Source organism: Chrysochloris asiatica, unplaced genomic scaffold (assembly GCF_000296735.1).
Source record: "Chrysochloris asiatica unplaced genomic scaffold, ChrAsi1.0 scaffold00224, whole genome shotgun sequence".
Lineage (NCBI taxonomy): Eukaryota > Metazoa > Chordata > Mammalia > Afrosoricida > Chrysochloridae > Chrysochloris > Chrysochloris asiatica.
In genome coordinates, this window is record NW_006408742.1 from 2,942,824 (window position 1) to 2,964,997 (window position 22,174).

The 22,174-nt window shown below is 38.4% G+C and overlaps 1 protein-coding gene across 1 annotated transcript in view; it reads left to right on the top strand.

The window, feature by feature from the left end:
* ATP13A4 (ATPase type 13A4) overlaps positions 1–22,174 on the top strand; it is a 189,287-nt gene that overhangs the window by 126,285 nt on the left and 40,828 nt on the right. Inside the window, exons 18-23 of the mRNA XM_006873141.1 lie at positions 3,450–3,574; positions 11,050–11,213; positions 12,026–12,148; positions 17,066–17,145; positions 18,625–18,667; positions 19,070–19,179. Of these exons, the coding sequence (XP_006873203.1) occupies positions 3,450–3,574; positions 11,050–11,213; positions 12,026–12,148; positions 17,066–17,145; positions 18,625–18,667; positions 19,070–19,179 (645 nt within the window). The remainder of the gene's footprint in view (positions 1–3,449; positions 3,575–11,049; positions 11,214–12,025; positions 12,149–17,065; positions 17,146–18,624; positions 18,668–19,069; positions 19,180–22,174) is intronic.

A 22,174-nucleotide genomic window follows, 5' to 3' on the forward strand; every position in this document is an offset into this window, starting at 1 on the left:
TGAAAAGAGATATGTGAAGTAATCAGTTTCTGAGAATTTGAAATTATGGTCATGTACCCATTTTGAGTCCCGGTATGGTGTTGTAGGTTTATGTGCTGGACTGCAAAGTTGGTTTGAACCACAAGGTCAGTGGTTCGAGCTCACCATCTGCTCCTCAGAAACTCTATACAGGGTTGCTATGGGTTGGAACTGACTAGATGGTGGTTAACAACATTTTGAATGAAAGACAAGCAGCTGATTAGTTTAAAATAATTAGTGGATTGACCTAATGTTATAAAGCAATATATGTGTGAAAAAATTTTGATAAGAAATACACAATTCAGTGAAACAAATAAATATAGCTTGGGCTTAATACATAATCTGGATAATGTTTGCAGAAAACTTTTGTGTGGGGGATACTCGAGAAAGTTTTTGTATGAATGTATTAAAATAGGGAAAGCGTTCAGAAGCTGAAATAGATTGGAACATTAATTACCCCAAATTTATTTGTTTTTATTATTCTTCTCTTTTCATTCTTTTTAGCCTGTCTTATTTAATTCACCTTCAATGTCATGTCCAATACTTCATTAGCTGATTTTGATAATGCTGCTGTGAATATAATTAAGGTTGATTTTGTTATTTATACACGAACTCACAGTATTTAAATATGGACTTTTAATGTATTTATTTTCAATCCTATCAGACCCAACACTATCTTGTTATAACTATATGTTGTAATATTTTCTTTAATATTCTAAATTAACTTTATGTATGACATTTTCTGCACATATTCACTATAAAAAGCACTAGCCTTGTTATATAGAAAAATAAAAGCAAAAAATATAAAACATTACAAAAAGTCAATATATGTTTAAACAAAGGCTCAGCAGACTTCAATAAAACAAAATGAATAAGTTGCTTGCACCTGTGTGGAGAGTCATTGTGGGTGCAGCCGCTGCAATATAAACTGGAACTGCAGTGTTGTATATTGGAGGATCAAATACCACAAGCAGTCCTGCTGTCGGTAAAGTGACTTTGGAAAGTGGTTAAAAATTCTTGATAAACTTCTGGACAAAACAGTACAATGTACTTTCAACTTACATGGTAGGTACTTTTATGTGCATTGTTGTTATTAAGTGCCATCTAGTCGGTTCCCACTCATAGCAACTCTGTATAGGGTTCCTGAGGAGCCACTGATAGGTTTGAACTGCCAAACTTGTGGTTAGCAGTCCAATGCTTATCCTATATTTGTACAAACATATTTTGTGTTCATATGTAGAATTGAACTAAGGCTTAGGCTTAAGAAATTAGAAATATTTTGTCCATGAATATCTAGTGAAATATTGAAAAGTGAGCAGGCTAATTCTTCATTGTGCACTGAATATAACAACAAATCTTGTACAGACACTCCCACTAATTTCCATAAAGTATTCTACAGGCAGTAGACCCTTTCTGAGCATCACTGATGTGACCCAATCTTGTCACTTTATGGTTAGACAAACTAAAATCATCGAATCTTGGATTCCTGGGCGTCTCAGGTCACTTCCCTTGTATTCAGTTTACAATGACCCCTGACTCTTTGACTCTTGTATATTTGTGATGGATCAGTTCAGGTCAAGGTCACTCAAGTCTGAGAGTTACAAGTGTGAATTGTAACATTTTAGAGAAGAGGAAACTTGCATCAAGGAAGGGATGTGAAAGATTTTGGAAAGGTTCTTAATATTCCAAAAGACTGCTGCCAGAATTATATCAAAGTTCTAGTTACTATACTGCTGCTTTCAATTATTGTAATAAAATACTTGCTTATTTATGAGCTTCAAACTTAAGGTGACAGGGTCTGAAACACAAATGAAGTGCCCACATTGGTATTATGCAATGCAATAGGCAAGGGTGAGGGCAGTGGCACATGCGCTGGCCAAAGGCATTGATATTCCAACTTTGCAAAGGTTCAAACACAGTCCTGGTGTGGCGCTGTAAGTTAAGCACTCAGTTTGAACTGCAAGGTTAACGGTTCAAACTCACCAGCTGCTCCTTGGAAACCCTGTACAGGGTCTCTGTGTGTTGGAACCAACTCAACGGCACTTCAGTAATAGTGTCTGATCATCAGTCATCAATTTATCTGTTGTTTTAAACCACATCACCATTTTGTGAATGCATAGCTAAATTAATTTATCTAACCTTTACTAATCCCTGATTAAGGAACAACATTCTGTCTATTTTACCTGGCTACTCAGGTTTCTTCCAGCACCAATGTCTCTTTGAGGATGAGTGGCCTGCTTTATGCCTATTTCATCCTTCAGAAGTCACATGGATATTAAGAATATGAAGTGTAACCACAGGGTAACAATGTTCCCTTTGTAATACACTCATCACTCTTTATTATTTTTAGATGCTTGAGGAGCAGGTATGATATCTGTGCTAATGTCAACAAAAGAAACCCTGGTAGTGTAATGGATTATGAGCAGGGCTGCTCACCAAAAGGTCAGCAGTTTGTATCTACTAGTCACTCCTCAGGAGAAAGGAGCATTGTGCTCCTATAAAGATTTACGGCCTCGAAACCTTATACAGGGTCACTGTGTTGCGACCAACTTCCACAGCACAAAACTATCCTCACCACATAGAAGCAGGGGTACAAATATTAAGACTCCTTGGTTATTTTCTGAGGTTGAGTTGGACTCAACAAAAACTCATATGGAAATAGTTTATGAAGGAAGTATTCCTAGGAGAAACCAACAAGGGAGGGGAAGGAGGCAAGAGAGAATGTAATTTCAGGCAAAGTCTTAGCCTCAGTCTGATGTTGGCTGGGAGCTCTAGAATATAGACTTTACTCCCACTCTTGATAGGCCTGTCTGTACATCCATTGCTCAGAGTTGCCTGGGTGTGGAGTGGAGATGGGGATAAATTCCAGGCACTTTCTCTTCCTTGCTGGGATAGGCACAAAGCTATTTCTTTTCAATCTGCTTTCCCCATAGTCCCTGGCATATATTCAGTGCCGAAAGAATGGCGCTTGAATGAGAAAACAGAAACCACTCTGATAAGAAGATCACGGTTTTTGAATTTGTTTTACTTCCAATAAGGAGGTTAAAAAAAAAGTACAAGCTATTTCTCTTCAATCATGGAAGAAAAACACAGAACTGCTAACTACAAAGTCGGAGGTTCAAACCCCCAGCTGCTCTTCAAAAACCCTATCCAGGTTCTCTGTGAGTCAGAACTGACTTGATGGCACTTACAATTACATCATATATATGGTAGTACATTGGCTCCATAGGATAAGCAAAAACTGCAAACCACAAGGTTGGCAGTTCAAGTTCACCATTGAAAGTCAGTTCCAGCTTATAGCAACCCTGTACAGAGATTCCAAGGAACTGCTGGTGAATTTGAACCACAGACCTAGCAGTCCCGTGCTTATCCAACAGTGCTGCCCCAGGACTCTATATTTCTATACACTTTCATTTATTTATTTTATAAAGGGAGAAGGTGGAGACAGACCTGATATTTCTGGGATTGCTGATCTTGGAGAATCAATTGAAGGAAGAGACAAAACCTGTCCTGGAAGAGCTTTCCTCAGCCCAGATAAGGACTGTAATGATCACAGGTATAGAATCCTTGTGTATTCCACTTGGTGTGGAAATATACACATAGAGAGGGATTTGCTTATGTAATAAATATTGTTGACCATGTACTATGGGTCACACACTATTGCAAGTACTGGAGCTAGGTGGAAAAAAAAATGGGGGCAAGGTCACTGGTCTCAGGCAGCTTACATTCCAGTGTAATGAGACAAAAAAATGGATCAATCAACTACATAAACTGTAGTAAGTGTCATGGGGTCCTTGGTGGCACAAATGGTTAAGCAGTCAGCTACTAATTGGAAGGTTTGTGGTTTGAACCCACCAGTGACACCTTGGAATAAAGTTCTAAAGATCTGCTCCCAAATTGTCAGTCACTGAAAATCCTTTGGAACACAGCTCTACTCTGACACACATGGGGTGTGTCAGAACAGACTTGATAACAAGTGCTGATAAGTGTTATGAAATACACAAAACAGGGTGGTGTGGTAAAGCAGGACTGATTGGCTACCTGGGGAAGAGAGCTCTCTTTGAGAAAGTAACATTTGAGATAAGACTTGAATGACAAGAAAATATGAGCATGTAAAGACAAAAAGATATACTACTATGAAATAGTAGCGGGAGAAGAATGCTTACACAGTGCAATTTCTAAACTATACTGAAAGTCCATATATAATGATCTCTGACTGTAGATACAAAACAATGCTATTCCCTCTACTCTCACTCTCAGACCCCGAGTCACACAAAGAAGCAGTGAGAACAGATCTTGCAGGAGAACTGTGTAAAATTTCTTAATGAATGCTTTTGAGTGTTGTTGTTGTTAAGTGCTGTGAAGTTGATTCTAACCTTATGCACAACAGAACGAAACACCTTCCAGTCCTGCAACATCCTTACAATCTTTGTTAAGCTTGAGCCCATTACTGTTGCCATTGTGCCAATCCATCTTGTTGAAGGTCTTTCTCTTTTTCACCGACCCTCCACTTTACATAGCATGATACACTTCTACAGGAACTGGTCCCTCCTGATAATGTGCCCAAAGTATGAGCGGCAAAGCCTCACCATCCTAGCCTACAAGGAGAACTCTGGTTGTACTTTCTCCATCACAGGTGTATTTGTTCTTCTAGTAGCCCATGGTACTTTCAATATTCTTCTCTAAGACCATAACTCAAATGCATCAATTGTTCTATAGTCTTCCTCATTCACTGTTCAACTTTTACATGCATATGAAGCTATTGAAAATACCATGAACTGGGTCAGGTGCACCTTAGTCCTCAAACTGACGTCATTGCTCTTGGACATTTTAAAGGTCTTATGTAGCAGATTTGCCTGGTGTAGTACATCATTTGATTTCTTGACTAATGCTTCCATGATTGGTGATGTTGGATCTAAGCAAAATGAAGTCTTTGACAACTTCAATCTTCTCTATTTATCAAGATGATATTTATTGGTCCAGTGGTGAGGAATTCTGTTGTATTTATTGAGGCTGTGGTCATTGATCTTCATCAATAAGTATTGTAAGTCCTCTTCACTTTCAGCAAGCAAGATTGTATCATTTGCATGTTGGCTGTTAACCAATCTTACTCCAATCCTGATGCTACATTCTTCTCCATATAATCCAGTTTATCAAATTATTTGTTCAGTGTACAGATTGAATAAGTATGGTGAAAGAATACAACCCTGGTGCACACATTTCCTAATTTTATCCTCTTGTTCTGTTTGAATGACTGCCTCTTGGTCCATGTACAGATTCCTCATGAGTACAATGAAGTGTTCTGGAACACTTATTCTCCACAATGTTGTCCATATCTTGTCATGATTCACACAGTCTAAAGCCTTGGCATAGTCAACAAAACACAGATAAACATCTTTTGGTATTCTCTGCTTTCAGCCAAGATCCATCTGATGTCAGCAGTGATAGCCCTTGTTCCACGTTCTCATCTGAATCTGGTTTGAGCCTCTGGCAGTTCCCTATCAATGTACTATCAGAGCTGTTTTTGAAGCAAAATGTTACTTTAATGTGATATTAATGGTATTGTTTGATGATTTCTGCATTTTGTGTGAGGTCATGTCTCTTTGAAATGAGCACAAATATGGATCTCTTCCAATCAGTTGGCCAGGTAGCTGTCTTCCAAATTTCTGGGCATAGATGAGTGAGTGTCTCCTGTGTTGTGTCAGTTTGTTGAAAGACTTTAATAGTTTGTATTCCATAAAAGAGCCTTGTTCTTTGTTAATGCCTTGGATTTCTTGTTATTTTGGAATGTTGTTTAGTGCTGGTGAATCAGTTCTGGCTCATAATGACCATGTATATGGTTTCTGAGGAGCAGCTGGTGGTTTGAACCGCTGATCCTGTGGTTAGCTGTTCTATGCTTACCCTACAGTGTCTACTGTAATTTTTAATTCTATCATTAATTATTTCTGTTTCTATGTTCTCATAACAGATACATTGACTCGATTATTTATGTCACCAAGATACAATATTTCCCAATGAAGGCACTTAACTCCCACCTCTACTTCCCTTGAGCCCAATTTTGGATTGGGAAATGCTAGAATACCTGTATGGAATTTCCCCTCTGTTCTTTTCCTTCTCCTCCTGATTTTATTCTATTTCTACCTCTACTCCACATATTCCAAGAGGCTCTTAGATCACTTACTGTCTTCCTTTCTAGTCTCCCAACAGGACTTCTAGTGTTCCTGAGTTAGTTCACAATTTACTAAAGTTTCCCACACACTATGACCCTTCTACATCAAGAGCTTTATTTGGTATCCTTGTTACATATTCTCATAACTATTTAGACACACAGTATGTAGAAATCAAAATTCATCATGTCACCTTCTTTACTTCATCTTCATTCCTATTAAAATTTCTGTTTCTTTCCTTGTTTGATAAAATTTCCCCCAAGTGTTGTTCTCAGATGATGTCTTCATTATCTAATGCTCCTATAACAGAAACATCACAAGTAGATGGGTTTGAGAAACAGAAACTGTTTAGGAGACTAGAAGTCCAAATTCAGAGTGCCAACTCTAGAGGAAGGCTTTCTCTCTCTGTGTCTCCTGGTTCTAGGAGGTTCCCAGCACCAAGATGCTGAATCCAAAAGATGCACTCCACTCCTGCTCTTCATTCTAAGTACCGCTGGTCTCTCTCACTTGAGTAATCTCTTTTATATCTCAAAAGATAGAAATACAACCTAGTCCTATAAGTTGTATCCTGCCTCATTAACATATTAACCACTAATCCTGTCTCATTAATATCATTATTGTTGTTGTTATTAAGTGCTGTCCAGTAGGCTCCAACTCATAGCGACTCTGTACAGGGTTTCTGAGGCTTTGAATATTCGCAGAAGCAGACAGTCTCATTTTTCTCTAAAGGAGCAGCTGATAGGCTTGAACTGTGGACCTTATAGTTCACAGTTCAGTGCTTTTAGTGTGGAGTCACCATGTTCCCTAATTAACATCATAGGGTTTAGGATTTACAACACATATAATAATTACACCATATTACCAAAAAGGGAATGATTAAATAATACTGAAAATCAAGGCCTAGCCAAATTGACACATATTTTGAGGGGAGACAATCTGATCCATTACAAATGGGATAGAGGAATTATATGATCTCTGATTTCTTGTAAAACATGGAATATCTTTCTTTGCTTTGCTAAGTGAATGCAGTCTTGCCAGAGTATAGGATTCCTGAGTTTCAGTTCTTTTTATTTTATTTTCATTTAGTAGTGCTCTGTAGAAGCTATTCCTTTGTCTTCTAGCTGTTGGTATTACAGATTATCAATCCATTGTCAATCCATGTAGTAACTTGTTCTTTTCTGAATGTACACCTTTTTTGTAACCTTAGAGAAAAGTTCAGAACTGAGCAATGCTGCCAGGGTATGCCTAAACGCCTGTCTCTTCTCATTAATTTAGTCTGCAGCATACAAACACTGGTAATCTCTCTTTCTTTCTCTCAGAGACATTTCCTCTATTGTTCCATTAATTATTACCTTTGTTCTCATCCTTTCTTTTTTCTTTGTTGTTATTCACATGTCAGGTCTCTTGAATTTATCCTCTCGATTTCTTCTCTTTTATCTCGTGATTGTCACAGTTTTATAATTTTATATGATGATTTTTTGTGTGTCTTCAATTTTTTTTTCAAACTAATTGGGGTTTCAGTGACGATCATTGTCTCTTTCAGGTCACTTAGTGGATTGCTAAATTTGGTTTGGGAAGTGGGACTGGCACTAAAAATCATGGGGTTTTGTTGTTGTTTGTTTTTGGTGTTGCATTTGCGTTTCCTCAGTGTTCTCATGATTTTTTGTGCAGCAGCTGGTCCACTTCATCATTGATGGTTTTTTCCTATCTAGCTTCTGGAACTCTTAAACAAAACCAAATCCAGACCCACTGCCATCTCGTCAATTCGGACTCAGAGTGACCCTATAGGGCAGAGAACTGCTCCCTAGGGCTTCCAAGACTATAAGTCTTTACAGGAACAGATGGACTCATCTTTTTTCCCCACAGAGCACCTACTGGGTTTGGACCATCGAACTTGTGGCTAGCAGTCCAACACTTAACCCATATCATGAGGGCACCTTGAACTCTTAGGTTGTTAGGTTTCTTTGTCAGGCAATGAGTCTCAGGTGTGGGCTGCATATCCTAAACTGTGGATCTCTTCTGGGAAGTATGTGAGAAGTGGACATCTCTTGGCTCTCAGGCATCTTTATGCTTTTCCAAACTCAGGGCACGGTAGGTCCTTTCTACTACTTCAGCTCCTTGGAGAAGCCTCATAAATATTTTGATAGATCTGAGAGAAGTTATGTTCGGGACAGCAAGCAAGATATAGAATTATTTGTATTGTAGTTGTTGCTCTAGGAATCACAGTTTCTGTATCTACCTTTTCAAGAAACCTTACATACAAATAAATCCCTTGCACTCTCCTTTTTAGGTTATGATTTTTATATGAATGCTGTTAGTGTTGCTAAGTGGCACCAAATTAGTTCTGATTCATAGCAACCCTGTTTATCTTTGTAGGCTTAAAAATGCCTCAACTTTCTGGTGGGCTCAAATACCTGACCTTATGATTAACAGTCCAGTACTTATCCCGCAGAGCCACCACCTCTCTCTTACCATTTAATAGGCTAGAAATCCAAATTCACAGTGCCAGTTTGGGAGAAAGGGCCTTGTCTCTTTCCAGCATCTTTAGGCCTCACTTTTCTTGGAGAGTCCCACGTGTCCAATCTTTCCCTGGATCTAGGAGCTCCACAGTGCAAGGACACACTCCACTCCTGCCTTTTCTTTCTTGGTCATATGTATGGCATACACTGAAATCCTTACCAGACAATATTATAGTTCTTACTGTCAACCATCAAGATTTAAAGGATAAAAGTGGTGAAAAATAGTCTTTTATATGTACCGAATATATTTGTTATTCTGTTGTTCTTCTTTCATTGCTGAAGGTCTACATTTCCCTCTGGTACAATTTCCTTTCAGCCTGAAGAAATTCCTTTAACATTTCTTTTAAGAACATCTTTATTTCCTCTTCATTCCTGAGGATATTTTTACTAGCTATAGAAATCTGAGTTGGTGGTGTTTTTCTCTCAGCTCTTTGAAAAGGTTATTTCATTGCCTTCTTGCTTCTACAGTTGTTTTTAATGATAAATATATGGTATATTGAATATATAATTATATATATATATATATATATATTTTTTTTTAAGATGCTTTTAAGATATTTGATCTTTCTTTTCATCATTTTGATTATGTGTCTGAGTGCAGCACACACAGAGTTTAACCTGTTTGGGCTTCTTCGAGTTTCTTGAGGTTATAAATTTGAGTCTTTTACCAAATGGGGGAAAGTTCCCCACTATTATTTCTCCAAATACATATTTTTTCATCTCCGATCTCTTTCTGCCCTCTTTGTTGGATTCTAATAGCACAAATGTAAAACCTTTTAATAGCTTTGAGTCTTTGTTCATTAAAAATAGATTCTCTTCTTTAGACTGTATAATTTTAGAGTCCTGTAGGATAAATCCTGGACCAAAACATTGGTGGAACTGACCTTTCAATTTAACCTCACCAGTTGCTCCTTAGAAGCCCTATGCAGGGTTGCTGTGAGTCAAAACTGACTAGCCACAACAGGCTTCTAGTTTATAATTCTTTTTCCTGTCATCTCCATTAAGTTCTTGAGTCCATCCAATGAATTTTTTATTTCTAGTATTATATTTTTCAATTCTAAAATATCCATTTTTTCTAGCTTATATTTTTCTGTTGAGTCTAGCGTTCCATTTATTTAAAGTGTATTAAATTTTGCCATGAGAACGAGGCTTATAATAGCACTTCAAAGCTTTTGTCTGATAATGTCAATATATAGCTCATATTGGCATGACATCTATTGATTATTTCTTTCTAGAGCATTGGCTTAAATATAATTTTTTTTTTCTTTTAGTATCCTGAGCCTATTATTTTTTTTTTTTTTTTTGGTTTGTTTTTGTAAACTATCAATCCCAGCTACAGGATAATGCTCTGGATCACAAGGTCAGTTTGAACCACTAAGAGTCACTAGTTCAAACCCACCAGCCTCTCCTTGGAAACCCTAGGCAGGGTCACTTCGCTATGGGTTGGAACCGACTTGATAGCCCTTAGTAACAATAGCAACATTATAGGTGATAGATCCAGTGTTATTTTCATGTTCCAAGTGTTTGCTCTGCTACTTGGGTGGCTCCACTCAGGCGTTAAGTTGGGTCATGAGAGGTGATTTGTATCTTCACTTAATTCTTTAAGTTTTTGCTATGCATCTCTGGGTTATTACATACATGTGCAGCTCTAGGTTCGGTCTGGGACTTATATACATTCATATATTGAATTAGTCCTTTTACTCAGCTCTCTCCTTTCCTCATACCCTCCAGTCTACAGGGGCTCCTTCGACTATTTCTCTGTCCAGAAAGACTGGGTTTAATTTGGAGCTTTAGAACCCAGGCCCACCCTCATGCCACAAGTACAAGAAAAGAGAAAAAAGAAATGATATACTCATCTACTTCTGGGTTGATTCTCCAAGTTTTACCTCCTTTAAACATATTCGGCCTGATTGTGTTGACTTTTAAGTGTCCTTAGATAGGTGCTTTTTTTTTTGTATTTTTGTGAGCATTCCCCATTATAATCAGTAGGAGAGACAGATTATAGTGGGTTTACTCCACCCAGAAGTGAAACTCCCAGATGCTATATTAAAACAGAAGAGTTTTGCTAAACTCTTGAAAAACAACCTGTAAATGACATATATAGATTTAAATTTTGTCTTCTTATTTTTCCTTTCCACTCTCTGGCAAAAATACAATGGTAGGTCATAAAGAAGCCAAATGAAAAGAACTAAGAGCCAAAAACAAGGGCAAGAGCTCTAAGAGACCTCCGGGCTTCATTCTCTTCACACCTAAATTAAGGTCCAAACTCCTTTCCCTGCCTAGCCAGGCCCTACATGGGCTGGTTCTGTTTTTTTCAACTTTATTTTGGGGTATCTTACTTCTAGGTGACAATCTTCAGACTGCAATAACAGTGGCCAGGAAGTCTGGGATGATTTATGAAAACCAGAAAATCATTCTTATTGAAGCAAATGGAACCAGTGGTTCTTCACCAGCATCTATATCTTGGAAATTAGTGGAAGAGAAGAAGACCATTGTATATGGGAGTCAGGTATATCTGCAACAGACCTCCAACCCTATTTTCTAATTTGTCTTATGGTTTTGGAGACTGTATAGCTTTGGCCAGCAGGAGTGTATAGGTGACCTAGGGTCAGCAGAATGTCTCCAGATGTCTGACACGCATGCAGTTTGTGAACTCAATTCGATCTCTTTCCTATATGACTCTTACTGAACCAGCAGGTACAGTGCTTTCCTGGCTGCTTGAAATAATCCATTCTTTCAGACTTAAAATTAAAAAGCTGGCTTTGTATGAGAAAGGATACAGCAAGTGGGACTGCAAATCTATTTTCCCATTTTTTCTCTTGCTTGTCAGCCAGTTCATGAGACTCTCCTGGGAAAGATACCACAGTGTGAATTGGAGAATCAGACTGTGGTCTGAATGGGGGGGAAAGTTTTTTCTCATTTATCTCTAGTCTTCTCAGTATCCTATCTCTATTGTGTCCTTGTGGAACAATATTAATTCTATAAGAAAAAAAAAATAGTAAGTTTTCACTTCAGGGAGAGATTTGTGAAGCTACAGTGGTTTTGTATTTTACGCTTGAAATGTGTGAAATGTGCTCTTCTCAGGGACTCAGATCAGGATGAGAACAGGACATGAGTAAGTGTTATTCTCCTATTCATCAGATGCTGAATTTGTACAACGACTGATCCAGCAAAGACAGAGTGCTTCTCTGAGGAATCAGGGTTGTAGTATGACTTTTAAAGAGGGACTATGGTCTGTGTTTGTTACCTTCTCTCAGACTTCCATGCATATGGTTCTTAACCACTCTAATGGGGCCAAAATGACCATGTCTTGCTTTTCAGGATAATTACATTAACATCAGGGAAGAAGTCTCTGGTAGTGACAAAGAAGAAAGTTACCATTTTGCCTTAACTGGACAATCCTTTCAGGTTGTAAGTCAACATTTCAGCAGCCTACTGCCAAAGGTAAGTTCTAAGAGAGTGACAATCATACAATAAATACGCTGAAGATTTTACTTACTGAAAATGTTATTGTTGTTAGGTGATGTCAGGTACACTTCTGACTCATATCGACCCTTTGAACAACAGAACAAAACACTGCCCAGTCCTGTGCCATCCTCACAATTATTTTGCTATGTTTGAGCCCAGTGTTCTTGCCACTGAATTGATCCATCTGTATTATATTGGCGCCGTCCCCTTTTTAGCTGACCCTCTCCACATTGCCAACCAAGCACAATGTCCTTCTCCAGGTGCTACTGGTCGCTCCTGACAACATGTACGAAGTATGACAAACTCTTACTCTCCTTGCTTCTAAGGAGCATCCTGGCTGTACTTCTACCAAGAGATTGTTGTTTGTTCTTCTGGCAGTCCATTGTACTTTTCAATATTCTTCACCAACACCATAATTCAAATACATCAATTCTTCTACTGTCTTCTTTATTCATTGTTAAACTTTCACATGCATATGAGACAATTGAAATACTATGGCTTGAGTCAGGCACACCTTAGTCCTCAAAATGACATCTTTGCTCTTGAATACTTTAAAGAGGTCTTTTGCAGCAGATTTGCCTAATATAATAAGTTGTTTGATTTCTTGACTGTTGCTTCCATGAGCATTGATGATTGTTGTTGTTGTTGTGTGCCGTGGAGTCGGTTCCAACTCATAGCAACCCTGTACAGGGTTTCCAAGGCTGTAAATCTTTATGGGAGCAGAAAGCCTCATCTTTCTCCCGTGGAACAGCTTGTAGTTTCGAACTGCTGACCCTGAGGTTCGCAGCCTGATTCGTAACCACTATGCTACCAGAGATCTAAGAAAAAAATGGAGTCTTTGACAACTTCAACCTTTTCTCCATTTATCACGGTGTTGTTTATTAGCCCAGTTTTGAGTGTTTTTGTTTTCTTTACATTGAGGTGTAATCCATACTGAAGGCTGAAGTATTTCAAGTCCTCTTTGCTTCCAGAAAGCAAGGTTCTCTTTTTTGCATATTGCAGGTTGTTAATGAGTCATCCTCTAATCCTGATGCCATGCTCTTACTGGATTATTTGCTCAGCATAAAGAATGAATAACTATGGTGAAAAGATACATCCCTGACACATACCCTTCCTGATTTTAAACCATTTATTATTCTCTTGTTCTGTTCTAACAACTGCCTCCTGGTCTATGTACAGGCTCCTCATGAACACAATTAAATCTTCTGGATACCCATTTTTCTCAGTGTTATCCATAATTTGTTATGATCCTCATATTTGAATGGCTTTGCATAGTCAGTAAAGCACAACTAAACATTTTCTGGTATTCTCTGATTTCAGCCAAGATCCAGCTGAAGTCAGCAGTGATAGCCCTTATTCCATATCTTCTTCTGAATCTGCCTTGAATTTCTGGCAGCTCCCCATTGATGTACTGTTGCAACTGCTTTTTAATTCTCTTCAGCAAGATTTTACTTGCATGTGATATTAATGGTATTGTTTGATGATTTCCATTTTGCATTGGGTCACCTTTCTGGGGAGTGGACACAAATATAAATCTTTTTTGGCCAGGTAGCTGTCTTCCAAATTTCCTGCATAGACGAGTGAGAGCCTACAGCACTATATCAGTTTGTTGAAACATTTCAATGGATAGTCCATCAATTCCTAGAGTCTTGCTTTTTGCCAATTTTTCAGTGCAGCTTAGACTTCTTCCCTCAGTACCTTCTTGAAATGATCAGTTATTGATCATATACTACCTCTTGAAATGATTGCGCATCTACCAGTTCTTTTTGGTGCAGTGACTCTGTGTGGTCCTTTCTTCTTCTTTTGATGCTTCCTGCATCATCTTTGTAGGAGCAGAAGAGCCTCGAGTCGGTTCCGACCCATAGCGACCCTGTACAGGGTTTCTGAGGGTGTAAATCTTTAGTAAACTCAAACCATTGACCTTGTGGATCACGGTGCTTAGCCTATGAGCCACTCTGCCCCATAAAGAATCCTTCAATATTGCCACTCGAGTTTTTCTTCACTTCTTTCAGTTTGAAAAACTGAAATACTTGTGAAATGTTGAGCATGTTCTTCCCATTGGAGTTTCTAATTGCAGGTCTTTTCACATTTCATTATAAAACTTGACTTTGTCTTCTCGAGCTGACCTTTGAAAATTTTCTGTTGAGCTCTTTTCTTTCATCATTTCTTCCATTTGCTTTGGCTTCTCAGCATTCAAGAGGAAGTTTCAGGGTCTTTCCTGACATCCTTTTTATTAATTTCTTGTCTTTTAATGGAACTTTTGCTTTCTTCTTAGATGATATTCTGGTTGTCATTCCATAACTCTTTTGGTCTTTGGTCTAATGCATCAAGTCTGTTCTTGAGATCAGCTCTAAATTGAGGCGGGGTATACTCAAGGTCATAGTGTGGCTTTCCAGTATTTGGTTGAATTTTCTTCAACTTCAGCCTGAAATTGTATTTAAGCAATTGATAGCTTTTTTCAGTCTGCTCCTGACCTCGTTTTGTCTGATGATATTGAGCTTCTCTACCATCTTGTCCTACAGATGCAGTCAATTTGATTCCTGTGCATTCTATCTGGTGAGATCCATGTGTATAGTCACCTTTCTTTTGTTTAAAAAGAGTTATCGCGATGAATAAGTCATTTGCAATGAATAAAAAAAATTCTATCATGTAATCTCCGTATCATTTCTATTTCCAAGGTCATATTTTTCAACTACTGATCTTTCTTCCATTTTTCCAATGTTTGCATTACAATCATTAGTAATTATCAGGGAATATTGCTTCCATGTTTGATCAATTTCAAACTGAAGAAGTTGATAGAAATCTTCATCATCACTGGCTTTAGTTGTTGATGTATAAATTTGAATAATAATCATATTAACTGTCTTTCTTATGTTTAAACTTATGTTTGACCTTGAGGTTCAAACCAACTTTGCAGTCCAGTGCATCAACAGTGCCATATCAGGACTACGTCTTCCTTATAACCATATGGATATTATCCTATCACTGACAGCATTGCACTTCAAGATAGATCTTGAAATTCTTTTTTGACTACAAATGTAACACCATTCTTCTTCAATTTGAGTTGTGCCCCATCAACAAATGATGGTCCCCAAAGTTTTGCTCCATCTGCATCACTAAGGCCAACTCACTTTGAGACTGCAGCTCTTCCCCAGTCATATTTTGAGTGCCTTCCAACCTGATGGGCTCATCTTCTGATACTATATCACTGCTCTGCTGCTGTTCATAAAGTTTTCAATGGCTAACCATTCAGAAGTGGTCCGCCTCTCCTTCTTCCTAGTCTGTGTTTGTCTGTAAGATCTGCTGAAACCTGTCCACCATGGGTGAGCCTGCTGGTAATTAAAATATTGGTGTCATAGCTTCCAGCATCACAGCTACACACAAGCCAACACAAGACAACAAATGGAGAGACAAGTGATGGTTACTGAGAATGCTCCTAAGTAAGTTCAAAACTTTAAATAAGTAAGGTGTAGCTATTCAATGGTTAATTCTATGCATTAACAGAGATACAGATATTTTTACAGAAGTTACTCTTACCTCATTTCATACTCAATTTGAAATATGTGAACTTGATTAAATTTTTACCACTTATTGTATTGATGGGTCAGTGACTTCTCAATCAGAAGGATTACTTTTGGGTAACAATCACTGTATTGCTATGGTTAGTGGTCTCATGTTGTAAAGTGTCCTTGAGTTGGTTCTGCATCATAGTGAACCTGTATAGAGTTTCTGAGGAGCAGCTGGTGTATTTGAACCACTGACCTTGTGGATAGCAGTCCAGTGCTTATCCTTTAGCACCACACCAGTTCTGATTGTTGTTGTTGTTGTTGTTAAGTGCCATCGAGTCGGGTCCGACCCATAGCGACCCTGTACAGGGTTTCCGAGGGTGTAAATCTTTACGGGAGTAGAAAGCCTCATCTTTCTCCCGCGAAGCGGCTGGTAGTTTCGAACCACTGACCCTAAGGTTCGCAGCCCGTTCTGATAGTGTAATGAAAATACTGAAGTTGTACAGGAAGGAGGCCAAAGATAGAGGAACTCTTAGGTTTTTGATAGAGGACTTCTGTACTTAAGAGGGTCAAACTCAAGACTATTCTGATGAAGAACAAACCCTTTGTGACGGACAATAAGTTATATACATACATAACATATGAACAAACTGGAGAAAGACTGTGTTCCCAAAGAGAAGTTATTTATATTTCATTGCTTGTCATTTTAGGAACTGAGTAAGTAAAATAGAGTAATGCACTAGGATGGAGTAACCATTAAGCTGTTCACTACCAGGAAGACCAGAGAACACACAGATATAAAACACAGAAAGGTTTAGACTGTGTAGAATGAAGCTTAAGTGGAGGGAACTGGATGTCAGTTTTTATACTCCAAACCATCCTTGTTCCACAGACCAAATTAGATTTGGGATTTTAGCTGAGTATTACAATTGGTTGGAGTCAGATGTTATGGGTAAGTCACAAACCACAGATAGCTACCATTGGCTGAATGATTTCCCAAGAGCCAGTTCCTCCTTTTCTTCCTTCTTCTGGGATCCTGACCTTTGCTATTGAACTCTACTAGGTCAAGGTTTCATTAAGCCTATTTTAAAAATAGGACCACATTCCCCAGGGTAGCTGAGGTAAGTCCTTATTGGTCACTCTTTTCATCCAACAGTTTACTCAGCAGTCATCTTGACTGATTTGTGCTCTTCACTGCTGACTTACTTGATGACTGAAGTCTTAGTGAGTATCTTAAGAACCAAAAGAGTGCTCCTTAGAAATAAGCTTGGTTTTTCCGTATTCGTGGCTATTGCCATCATGCATGTATGTGTTCTGAGTTTTTCATGCATAACCAGGTCATATAATTAAAAAAAAAAATTCTTTTTTTTTTTTTGGCTCCTTACAGATACTGATCAATGGGACTGTCTTTGCAAGAATGTCTCCTGGGCAGAAATCCAGTCTGGTGGAAGAATTTCAGAAACTGGAGTAGGTTCTTTACCAATTCACATGGCATGAACTGCATGGAGGCATGGCAGACAGGGGAGAGGCAGAGGTACAGGGAGTTATTCAGTTTGGCTAAGGTAGTAGCTTTTACCTGGCTTGCACATGAGAACCACCTCGGAAGCTTTCAAGAAATAGCAACATTAAAACCCCACCTTCCAGAGACTCTGATTCAGTTGTTCATGTGAACTTGGTATTTCTTCAAAGCGCCTTAGATCAGTCAATTGTGCATTCAGAGTTGAGAACTAGAGTCTGAGGGTCATAAAGAGAAGACAACTAAGTCAAAAAGGTAGTTTGAGCCTAAATACTGAAGACACAATGGACAGTTAGATTTGATTTTTTTACACTGTCATCATCACAGTTAGGATATGTGAAGATTTATGTGATAAGAGTTGAGATAACCCTTAGAATATTTAAATATTCTCATATCAAAGCATCCTCTCTACTCCAAATCAGAGAAATCTTTCTCATGCAACCTGAAAGGCCTCCATTTTTAGATAGAATAGGCAGTTCAAATAAAGTGCCCATAATTTGGGCCTCTTGATTTCTTGTTAATGGAACCCCTCAGAGTACCAGAGGCTTTCTGTACTTCTGGCTGTTGACCGTATTCATACATATTTTCCCATCCTCCTCCTCACTTGTTTATTAGGCATCTTCTAGATTCAGAAAGTTCTGTCGTCTCAGCATGGCTGAAAGCTCTCTTGTTGGCATTAGCTGCCATTAAGTCAATTCCAAGCCATGGTGACCCCATATGTGTCAGAGCAGAACTGTGCTCCAGAGAGGTTTCGGTGGTTGGTTTTTGGAAGTGCAGGTATACCTCAGAGATATTGCAGGTTTGGTTCAGATCCCTGCCATAAAGTGAATATCACAATAAAGGAAGTCATACTTTTTTTTTTTTTGGTCTCCCTATGTATATAAAAGTTATGTCTGTAGTCTGCCATAGTCTATTAAGTGTGCAATAGCATTATAATGTGCTAGAAATACTGTGATAATTACCAAAATGTGGCACAGAGACACAAAATAATCGCATGCTATTACAATAATGGTACTTACATACAGACTTGTTTGATGCAAGATTACCACAAACTTTTTATTTGTTAAAAATATCTGCCAGGCATCAGAAAGCTAAGTGCAATAAAACAAGAGCTGTCTGTAGACTACCAGACCCTTCTTAAAAGGTATCTCTGGGTATACTTGAACCTCCAACCTTCCTGTGAGCAGCTAAACCTGTTATGTGTACCACTCAGGGACTCCTGGAATCAGGAGAGATGTGTCAATTTCTCAATCCATTGTGTAAACTGCTGAGGCACCCTTCATTTTTGGTCAGACCAGACTCTGAGGGAAACGTACTTAAATAATATGTTTGAGTCTTAAGTAATGAAGGCTATATTGTCTTTACAATGAGAGAAATTAGCTGGTTAGGTTGCTTTACTCTCTTATGCAATTGACATTGTTCTCTTTTAGTTACTTTGTAGGGATGTGCGGTGATGGAGCCAATGACTGCGGGGTAAGTAGAGGCTAGGGTGTGAGGGGACATCATGGTCTTTGTCAATTAGTCTTACCTGCAGCCCTTTAAAGGTAATCTCTTTTGATACACCCCACCTCCTGTCATCTTGATGGGGAAACTCAAGGCTATGAGAGTTGGGGGGGATTGGACCAAGATCACTGAAAGACACAGTAGTTAGTACAGATGAAATGGGATTGAATTTAGTTCCAGAGTTTCCTCTTCTTTGGTTAGATGTCCCATTGCCATGTCTTTATCCAGCAGCCAGAGCAAAGGTGAGTCATTTCCAGGCTGGTGCTTAAGCCCACATACACCAAGTATGGAGCTTAGCTGGCTTTTATTGTGGAGCCTCAGGAGAGACCTATGTGATTGTACACAGACAGTAAACTGACTGTTTGCTTTCAGGCTTTGAAAATGGCTCACGTGGGCATTTCTCTGTCAGAGCAAGAGGCATCTGTGGCCTCACCTTTCACCTCCAAAACTCCAAACATTGAGTGCGTACCCCACCTTATCAAGTAAGTAGGCATTTTCCCCCAGGATTGTTTGACCTCCTGGAGTCAAATCACATTACCCTTCCCAGGACAGACCAGAGAATCCATGATTGTATCTTGGTGCTGAGAGCGTGCTTCATAGTGGAATACAGTCAAACATTCTACTGCCAAAGCAATTTACCAGGAGTTAAAAGAAAAACTGAGAACATTGTAATAAATGTGGAATTTATTACAGCTTCAAAAATGCTGATCATTCCTATTATATATATATTTTTTACTTTCTATTATTTCTATTTGAATCTGGGAGATTGACAAAAGCCTTCTCTTCCCCACTGGACTTCTTTCTCCATACCTCCATATGCTTTTTTATAAACTTTTTTTGAATTAGCCTACCCATCGCTAAGGAGTCCTGGTAACATAGTGGGCTATAAGTTGGGTTGCTAACCTCAAGGCCATCTGTTTAAATCTATCAGCTGCTCTGTGGAAGAAAGATGAGGTTTTCTGCTCCCTGTAAAGGAGTCCTGGTGTGGCATTGTGGAATAAAGCACTGGACTGCAAGATCAGTTTGAACCACAAGGTTGGCGGCTCAAACTCATCAGCTATTCTTTAGAAACCTAATGCAGGGTCACTATGAGTTAGGACCAACTTGACGGCACTTAACAACACCAGTAAAGATTTATAGCCTCAGAAACCCTGTACAAAGTCACTATGAGTTAGAACCGACTCCATGGAACACCACGGCCACCACCCATCACTAGTTTTCAAAACATTTCTTCATCTTTGCTGCTCCCACTAAAATCCCCCATGCTTTTTAAATTCTTCCCCCAGTAATGTGCTTTTGCTGTGTTTTAGTTGAATGTTACAGGTAATTAGCAATGTGGATACTCTTGGTTATTATAATAACTAACATTTGTTTGTACTTTATGACAAACTTTTATGTTTATTATCTTATATGTCAAAATTTTCCGTAAATGTAAGAATGTTATTATTTCTCATACAAATAAAACAATTGAGATTCAGAGTACATAAGTAATGTGCCAAAGATCATACAGCCATCTAGAGCTAGGTATTGCATTTGAATGCCTTTTGTTTAAATGTATTTTGTGTAAAAACCTCATGGTCTTCTAACCACATTAAAATAATTCTTTCTCTAGCTCTTTTCAGTTGTTTAGTTCATTCATGCATACAGTTGTTTAGCAGGCCCTTAGTACTAGCCAGGACTGGAGCTTGAAAAAAACAACTACCACCACCAACAATAGAGGCCCTGGGTCTCATGAAGCTTTCTTTTAGTGAAGGCAGTCAGGCAGAATAAGTACAGAGATAAATAAAGACAATAGTTATGATTTTGCATTTCTAAAGGTGAAATTACTAAAGAAAAAAAAAAAATCAAACCTCTAGTCCCAATATTGAAAGATTCTATGGACAAAATATTGAATGATACAGAAAGTGTCAAAAAAAGATGGGAGAAATATGCAGTCACTGTACCAAAAAGAATTGGTCAGTGTACAACCACTTCAGGAGGTACTATATGATCAAGGATGAATGGTATTGAAAGAATGAATCCAAGGTTCATTGAAGGCATTAATGAAAAACAAGGCTCCAGGAATGTTTCAGTCAATGGCTGCAACTTTGGAACTTCTCATCTGTTTATGCCAAGAAATTTGGAAGACAACTACCTGGCTGACCAATAGGAGGAGATCCATATTTTTGTGCCCATTCCAAAGAATGGTGATCCAATAATGTGGAAATTACCAAATAATATCAAAAATATCACACTCAAGTAAAATTTTGCTGAAGATAATTCAGAAATGGTTGGAGCAGCCACCAGAAATTCAAGCCTGATTCAAAAGAGAACATAGAATAAGGTAGATCATTGCTGGTGTCTGCAAGCACAGAATACCAGAAAGATGTTTACTTGTGTTTCATTGTCCATGTAAAGGCATTCAACTGTGTGAATAATAGCAAATTATGGATAACATTAAGAAAAAGGAGAATTCCAAAGCATTTAATTATGTTCATGTGGGACCTGTACATAAGCCAAGAGGCAGTTGTTCAGACAATACAAGAAGATACTGCATAGTTAGAAATCAGGAAAGGCATCCATAAGGCCTATCCTTTCACCATACTTGCTTAGTTTGCATGCTGAGCAAATAATCTGATAAACTGGACTATATGAAGAACATGGCATCAGGATTGGAAGAAAACTCAAAGCAACCTGCAATATACAGACCACAAAGTCAGTTTGAATTAGAAGTTTGGTGGTTCCAATCCACCATCCACTCCTCGGAAACACTATGCAGGGTGGCTATGAGCTGGAACTGACTCTATGGCATTTAACAACAATATGCAGATATGCAGATGATACAACATTGCTTGATAAAAGGGAAGATGACCTAAAACATTTACTGATGAATATCAAAGACTATGATCTTCAGTATAGATTACACCACAACATAAAGAAAACCAAAATCCTCTCAAATGAAACAATAAGCAATATTATGACAAACACAGAACTATGGAAATTGTCAGGGCTTTCATTTTACTTGGATCCACAATTAATGGCCATGGAAAAAGCAGTTGAGGTATCAAAGGACATATTGCACTGAATAGCAGACCTCTTTAAAGAGTTAAAAAACAAACAAAGGTGTTACTCTGAGGACTAAAGGGAGCGTTATCCAAGCCATAGAATTTTCAGTCTCTTCGTATGCATGCTAAAGCTGGTCAATGAATAAGGGAGAGTGAAGAAAAATTGATGCCTTTGAATTAGGGTGTTGATGAAGAATATTGAATATATCGTTGTACAAAAATGGTAGGGAGACCATGTCTGACTTAACAAGGAGAATCAACTCAAAATCAACTCAAAACCAATTCTTTTGAAGTGAAGGTAAGGCAAGTCTCCACCCTTCAACCTTCTTTGCCTTCTTCTTACATCAACCATCCCTCCAACAGCACTCTGCTTCACATCTGGTTTTGATAATCTGTTACAATGTCCACAGAGAGCTCAGAGATAACACTAATG